At 40.7% G+C, this 7,476-nt stretch overlaps 1 protein-coding gene across 1 annotated transcript; it reads right to left on the bottom strand.

Annotated features, from left to right (window-relative positions):
- Nucleotides 1-782: 782 nt before the first annotated feature.
- On the bottom strand, nt 783-6,295 carry LOC131402800 (centromere-associated protein E-like). The gene is made up of 8 exons (XM_058537337.1): nt 6,231-6,295; nt 4,839-4,930; nt 2,703-2,792; nt 2,466-2,584; nt 1,713-1,832; nt 1,193-1,274; nt 965-1,032; nt 783-887 (listed from the first exon to the last, which is right to left on the bottom strand). Exons 1-8 carry the CDS (start codon nt 6,293-6,295, stop codon nt 801-803), a joined length of 723 nt encoding a protein of 240 aa, XP_058393320.1. The 3' UTR covers nt 783-800.
- Between the last annotated feature and the right edge of the window lie 1,181 nt (nt 6,296-7,476).

The raw sequence follows: 7,476 nt of genomic DNA, 5'->3' as shown, positions 1-7,476 counted from the left end.
CCCCTGTGTTCATTGCAACGTTATTCACAATAGGAAAGACCTGGAAGCAACCTAAGTGCCCATCAAGGGACGAATGGATAGGAAGATGTGGTATATATACACAATGGAATACTACTCAGCCATAAGAAACGATGAAATCCAGCCATGTGTGACAACATGGATTGGCATGGAGGGTACTATGCAAAGTGAAATAAGTCAGAGGCAGAAGGTCAAATAGCATATGATCTCACTCATTATGTAGTAGATAATAACGACGACAAACAAACACACAGAGACAGAGATTGGATTGGTGGTTACCCTAGGGGAAGGGGGGAGGGAGGAGGGCAAAAGGGATAATTAGGCACATGTGCGAGGTGATGGGTTGTAATTAGTATTTGGGTGGTGAATGTGATGTAATCTATGCAGAAATAGAAGTATAATGATGTACACCTGAAATTTACACAATGTTATAAACCAGTGTTACTGAAATAAACAAAAGTATCCCCATATTCCATCACCACTTTAACTTTCAAATGTGAATAAAAAAAAAAAAAAAACCCAAACCCATTTGCTTACTGGTTAGGAAAGGCCTCAACTCCTACAGTCCTTACATCTAAATTGTAGGAGAAGGCAGCCATAAAAGAACAGGAAGAAAGATCTCTTGAATTCTTCCTACATGTTAACTAGTCATCTCGTGCTACAGATGAGAATAAACTACCAATTCATAGATGTTTTTGCCTATTTAGTTCAGTTAACAGTTCTTATGAAACCAAAGATCCAGCAGCTGAATTAAACTTTGCTTTGGTCTGTAGAGTACATCATCATGGTTCATCAACACTCACCAAATGGGACACCTTGACAGATCCTTCACAATTAGAGGGTTCATCTTTCTCTCTACTTTCCAAAATCTAGACAGAAATGGCAACTTGTAGAAAAATTAGTGTATTCTTAATTGGAAAGACCAAGTAGAGAGAAAATTACCTACCATCCTAAAAATAGCATGAGAACGACTGCTTCTCTGATTCGTTTTCGTAACTCTATAATGTCTGTTCTCTGTAAAAATGAGTCACATTTCAGCTACATACATTAAAATGCAAAGAAAAACATTAACTTTTATTTTAACTTAAGAAAGAAAAGTGTGGTTTGAAGCCTAAATACATTCAACTGAATAGTTTTTATAAATGTTTTGAAGAAACACAGCATAAAGTCTTACTTTCTCCCTTTGTGATCCACTTCAAAGCCATTTCTGGTGTATAAACAACTTCCTCTGTGAGATCACCCACATACGGATTCCTCTGAAACAAGGTTAATGATTGGAAGAGTAGAGAAATAGAAGTCACTTAAAAGTTTGCATCTCAAAAAGAAGGTGCAAACTATTACAGCATTCATTTGTGGAAAGTAAAAGTGGGCAATGGGGACCATTACTCTGTAAAAAAAATAACAAGTAAGCCTATGATATTTACAATTTATTTCCTATACCAAAGCACACCAAATTCTAACTTCATCTTATTCTTTTTAGACACTTACACAAAGGTATTACAGCTGTCAATATTTAAAAACGATACATATCCCTTAAAAGATGAGCTCTATGAACACAAGTAAGAAGACAAAAAACAAATCACAGAAACAGGAGACACTTTAAAAAATATGGAAATTAAAGGTAAACGTTCATGAACAATAATCTCATTAAGTCAGTCTATTTGTTGAGCCACTCTCTTAACTCTGTTACTCACACTGAAGTCTTCTCGAATTATTAAAGGTTTCATTTTTTGAGTGTCACAGAGTAAGTCTGTAATGGTTTCATTGTATATCTCCATGTAAGACACACGTAAGAGAAATTCCCTATCAGGAAACTAGAATAAAAAATATGTAAAAACGTCAGAGATCATCCAATTACGAAAACCTATTACTGAATGCTTATGTGCTCTTATTAAACATTAAAATATTCTTTGAGAAGTTATCTTTGTAAAATAAACAAAAAACAAAACAAAAAAAGCCCCTATGGTTCTACATCGAGAAAAATAAACACAAATATAAATGCATTGTTTTGGAAATAATGAAAATATAGTATTATAGCATTAGAAGAGGAGAGTGCCTAGCCCAACTCTTTAAGCTTAAAATAAAACCCTACCAATAGATGTTCAAATAAGAACCTTAAAAATCATCAGGTTGCCTATCCTGGTCTCCTAACCATATCGACCCTCTCCTGCTCCTTAATGATCACTGGCAGCTATTCAAAGGCAGTGATAAGACTTCTTGTTTCTCAATGCCCACTTTTTAGCAGGCGTATTACTGCTTCAGGATGCAAGGGAAAGAATGAAAGAAGTTTAAGCTCTATAAAGTCAGTTTGTGGGGAAAAGTGAATCTATGCTCTGCCTTTCTTCTTTCCCTGTGGATAACCAAGAGAGAACTGTAAGCATACTTCCTTTCACCATGAGAAGACATTACTACTTTTACCTGTATGTACTAGAAATTTAGCTACTTACCTTCTTAACTTTGTTGAAAATGTCATGAATTGCCCTGGGGATTATTCCTAAATCATCTTTGGAACCGATCATGGTATATGTTTTGCCTGAAGCAGTCTGCCCATAGGCAAATATAGTACCTGCAGAAACAAAACAGACACACGCAAGAATAAAAATGAATCTAGAGTGTGTAAAACTATCAATACTGTTGAACAGACACCGAAGACTAAATAAAGCATTTCTGCAGTGAATACAAACCATTGTAGCCTTGCATGGCAGAGTCTATGATTGGTACTGCTATTTCTTCATACACATTTTCAGTCGATTCATTATTGAGAAAGACACGATCTAAAAAAAACAAAAACACAGAAGTTAAAGCAAACAAATCAACTATGCATTCATTCTGAATTAGTAGTTGCCCAAAGAAATAAAATTGTCAGAATATGGTATGATAAAATATTTGTCGCAATATTTTCTTCAACTTAGTAGTCCTCTGAAAAGACACTTCTCTATAAGGTAAAATGTGTTGGTTCTCACACACAAAAAAACACAAGTCAGTTATCCTATGTGCTTTCAAGAGGGAGTAAGGCACAGTGGCTGAATGTGGGGGTCTGGAATCTGACTGTCTGCGAATCTTGGTTCTGCAAGTAAGTACAAGCTGTGTGAATTTGGGCAAGGTGGTTGATGTCTTAGTGCCTAAATTCCCTAACCTGTAAAATGAATACATATTATCTTCCTTATAGAATTACTGTGAGCCTATGGTTAATACTCGGGAAATGTGAACTATTACTAGTCTTTGAGAAATTTTAGTGTTTATACCATGTCTAGCAAGAAGGCCTGGCTCAAACTAAACCAGGAAATGCAGACATTTGGAAGAAAAGTACTGAACGAAGCTGAGGGGTTACAGAGAATGGCCGGTTGGCTGGCTGCTGAAGGCTGGGTTTAGGGCAGCATTTGCACTGATGAATCCACTAGTCCAGGATGCAGTTTCTGTTTTTGTAAGTGCATCAGGAATGGACCACTCTTTCAGTGGTGGCCTCACATTAGAAAGCTTGCAAGAATGGATTTGTAAATCAGGAGGGAAATGTACAGACCATCTTGAGAAACTCAGTGATGACACTGCTCGCACCATGACCACATATCTGCCCTTGTAGGTGGAACCATATGGAGAGCCAAAGTGCCATTGGAAAGCTGTTGGGGTCCTGATTTCAGAGCAAGGACAGATGGCAGGATTATTCAGATCTCAACGCCAACAGCTTCAGACAGGTGGGTGAGTCCAAATCCTTTGTGAGCATGCACGGCCACTGACAACCTATAGTACTTGAGTCTGAATGCCTGTGTATCCCTTGTTCTTGTTTTTCTAATCTCTAGCACACACTGTTTTACCTTTTTAAAAATTATGTTGATACTATCAAATAGTCTTTTAGCAGGAATCATTTTTTAACCTATACATCTTTGCTCCAAAGCCTTATATGCTGGGTTTCTAGTGTAACACTAACTCGACAACCTAAGCACTCGTACTCCTAAGGTTGTTGAGAGGACCTCACTGTCCTCTACGGTGCCTAAGTGGAAACATGGTAGTGTGGCTGGAACATAGATCTGACTCCCCCATCTGCTGGCTGTGTGACTTGTGTATCAGTTCCTCATTAAAATGGGAAGGTACATATTGCACAGGCTGGTTAGGAGAAATAAATGAGTTAATATACATGAAGTGCTTAGAATGGTGTCTGGCACATTGTCAGCACATATATGTGTGGGAAATCAATACACAAATCAGCCTAGCCAATGTTGAGGGCCTCCAAGTCCCTTTCTCCCAGCTGGTTCTCACTCATCCTGCAGGCTCCAGGGTAAGTGGTACCATTTCAGACACCTAGACTAGTTAGACCCCCTGCTACAAACTCCCACAAAGCTATGTCATCACGAGTGTAATTAGTTGTTGAAAGCCTTTCTTCCCACCATATGATAAGCTCCACAAAAGTGGTGGTAGGTCCCTGCTGTATTCTAGCAAAGAAGGAATATCTTCACTATTTATTCTGTCAAGAGTTTTCCTGAAAATAATTGTGGAAAGAATATACTAAACTGAAACATCTTAAAGATGACTCGACATTAAGCAACAAATTTTGGGCTTACAGAGTCTTAGGCCACAAATACACTAACAAATAAGAGGAACAGTGTTAGTTTCAGTCATAAGGCACTATGACTATAATCGTGTTTTAAATATCAATTTATTACCTTACTTATCATATGTGATAAACAATTTTTTAAAATTTCCACTGAAGGAGTTTACGGAAGGCTTAGTCTGATCTTTAATGACAAATGCAGTATTATTGAAAAGCCTTTTGTACTCAATAGAAAAGAATAATACGTTACCGTTTGATGCTATTATAAGCTTACCAAAATTGAAGGATATACTTCCATCAACTTGATAAATAGTATTATTGTCAGTTTTCCAGTGATCTTGCATAGCCCCTCCAAGAGCTTCTTTCCTAAAAGAATAAAAACAGTGCATTTTAATACAACTGGTTTTGAAGTCATGTTACATGAAAGAGAATTTAAAAGATTTCATATGCTGAAGAATATTCCAAAAGATCTTAATGACCTATACTATATACAAGAGCCATGTGGAAAGTCCCCCGTTGAGGGGTCAGCACTTTTAAGTGGGGTTTCAGCGACCTCCTGCCCTGTCATGGGCCTTTCCTTGGGAAGCTCTCCACTCCCCTCCCCCTACCCAGTACTGGCCACTGAAGAGAGACATTCAAATCCAACTCCAATTATGTCCTTCCTGCTTAACATCTTTGAAAACCATCTGAAATCCTTAATATGGCACATGAGACTGGGATCATGTTTATTTCTCTCTTCAAACTTATCTTCCTCTAACTTCCTATATACCCCCTAACTCCATACAAATCAACTATCTGAAGGTTCCCCCAAGATAACAGATTCAATCCCTCTGTGCCTGGAATACCCTGGCTTACCTTTCCAACAAATAACTTAACTATTCTTTCAGGAGTTTCCTGACACCAGCCCTGCCCCTTTCCCCACATTGTTATCTAAGGGAAGCACTAATGAGCCCTCAGCAAACACTCTCCACCTGCCTGTCATAGCACTTGTCACAATGTATTGTAATGGTTTCTTTATGTAGCTGTCTTCTAATGCATTAGATAATGAGCTCCTAAAAAATAGGAAATTCCTCATCTGGATATGCTCATTTATTAAACACTCTAATATTTACCACATAATTCTCAAACAGAAAAATGTGTTTGTATTCTTGGGGAGGGGCAGAGATTAGAGAAGCAAAAAGCCTTCATTTCTTCCCGTTCCCCAGGGCAACAACGGTAGTACCTACACTGTACCCCAAAAAAAAAAAAATGGACTTCAATACTGATAAATCTCAGTCATTCAACATTCTGCTTGCTGAATTCAGCCATTGACTGTGAAGTCTTGAGCGCCGTCTGAACTCAGTGCAACAAGAGAGACTCGGCCTTGCTGTCAAGGACACAGTAGAGGGGGAGACAGCCTAGTGCACCAGGACCACCTGTGAGGAGCGGCAGAAGCTCTTTCCCACAGGCGTCCCTGACTGGGGGGGGTGGGCAAGCGGGGGCAGGGTCAAGGGGGTGGGGGCCTGAGTTACAGCGGAGTCAAGAGAATCCCACAGCGGGACCCTCCAACCCCTCCTTGTCACTGTACCAAGAAGGAAACCGTGCAAGGCTGTGCGGGAACGGGTGGCGAGGAGCAACTCCTCAGCTCCGGGCTGCCTCGGGGACCTGGCCGGGTCGTGCCGCCTACCTGCTGAGGGGCCGCAGGCGCACGCAGACGGTGATGGCCTTCTCCTCCGCCATCCTGCTGGCCATCCTGCCTTGAACGGGAACTGGTCCAGATGCCGCGCTGCAGCTGCGGAGCGCCAGGCCTCCCCGCTTAAAGCTTTCAATTTCCCCAATGCCGCGTTTGAATGGGCTGCCGCCTCCTGATGCTTCTCACCTGCAGCGCATGCTCAGCTAAAGGGGGCAGGGGGGTTAAAGGGTCTGGAGATAGCGCTCTAGGGGAATGCAGAGAGCCGCTATCCCAGTAATAGCAGAAATTGCTGTCACCTGCTGAAAGCCACTGAGGGGCAGGCAGCCATTTACAAACACATCCTCCACCGCACCCTTCAAGAGTTTGCAATCTGTAGAAAAAACAACGCAGAAAAACTTTTTCACTAACAAAAGAGAATTATGACATTTAAACAATCACACTTTATTTTCTAATTAAAATGAGTCAAACGACGAGTTGCAAGTCACTACCCAGCCCAGAAACATAAGAAACTTGTGCTGTTTAGAAACTCTGAGATTTAGGTTTCTCCTCTTGCTTTCTTTTTCTTGAAACTCCTGTTTCCATTGGCTGTCAGTTCCTGAAAGGTTGACTTAGGAAAAGAATTACCGAAGAGTGGAAAAACTCACTTAGTAATGAGCTGAAACTTTTATTAGCGGAAGTGGGAAAGTGATTCTAAATTCTTTCCCAGAAACAGTGCTTGATTTTCCTTTGTTTTAAAGATTTATTTATTTATTTATTTTGCCCCCCAAAGCCCCAGTAGATAGTTGTATGTCATAGTTACACATCCTTCTAGTTGCTTTATGTGGGACTCGGCCTCAGGATGGACGGAGAAGTGGTGCCTCGGTGCACGCCCGGGATCCGAACCTGGGCCGCCAACATCGGAGCGCGTGCACTTAACGGCTAAGCCACGGGGCTGGCCCTTCCTTTGCTTTAAATATGCATCACAGTAAAGTATTACATATTCTGTAGGAGATTTCATTTTCTTTCAGTCCTTTTCTTAGTTGATTTAAGATGCATCAAGAATTAACTCCTTTCAGGGTCCGCCCGGTGGTGCAGCAGTTAAGTGTGCGTGCTTCACTTCGGTGGCCCAGCGTTCGCATGCTTGGAACCCCGGGCAGGCACCAATGCACCGCTTGTCAAGCCATGCTGTGTCAGTGTCCCTTATAAAGTAGAGAAGATGGGCACAGATGTTAGCTCGGGGCCAGTATTCCTCAGCAGAAAG

The sequence above is a fragment of the Diceros bicornis genome, unplaced genomic scaffold (genome assembly GCF_020826845.1).
Source record: "Diceros bicornis minor isolate mBicDic1 unplaced genomic scaffold, mDicBic1.mat.cur scaffold_268_ctg1, whole genome shotgun sequence".
Lineage (NCBI taxonomy): Eukaryota > Metazoa > Chordata > Mammalia > Perissodactyla > Rhinocerotidae > Diceros > Diceros bicornis.
Note: the sequence above shows the minus strand (reverse complement) of the source record. Positions and strands in the feature narration are given on the sequence as shown.

Coding starts and splice junctions, on each gene's coding strand:
- LOC131402800 (XM_058537337.1), bottom strand. CDS start 6,295: ATGGCCAGCAGGATGGCGGAGGAGAAGGCCATCACCGTCTGCGTGCGC. Junction 2,585..2,702: donor TGCCATGCAAGGCTACAATG/GTTTGTATTCAC, acceptor TTGTTTCTGCAG/GTACTATATTTGCCTATGGG. Junction 1,275..1,712: donor TAATTCGAGAAGACTTCAGT/GTGAGTAACAGA, acceptor ACCTTGTTTCAG/AGGAATCCGTATGTGGGTGA.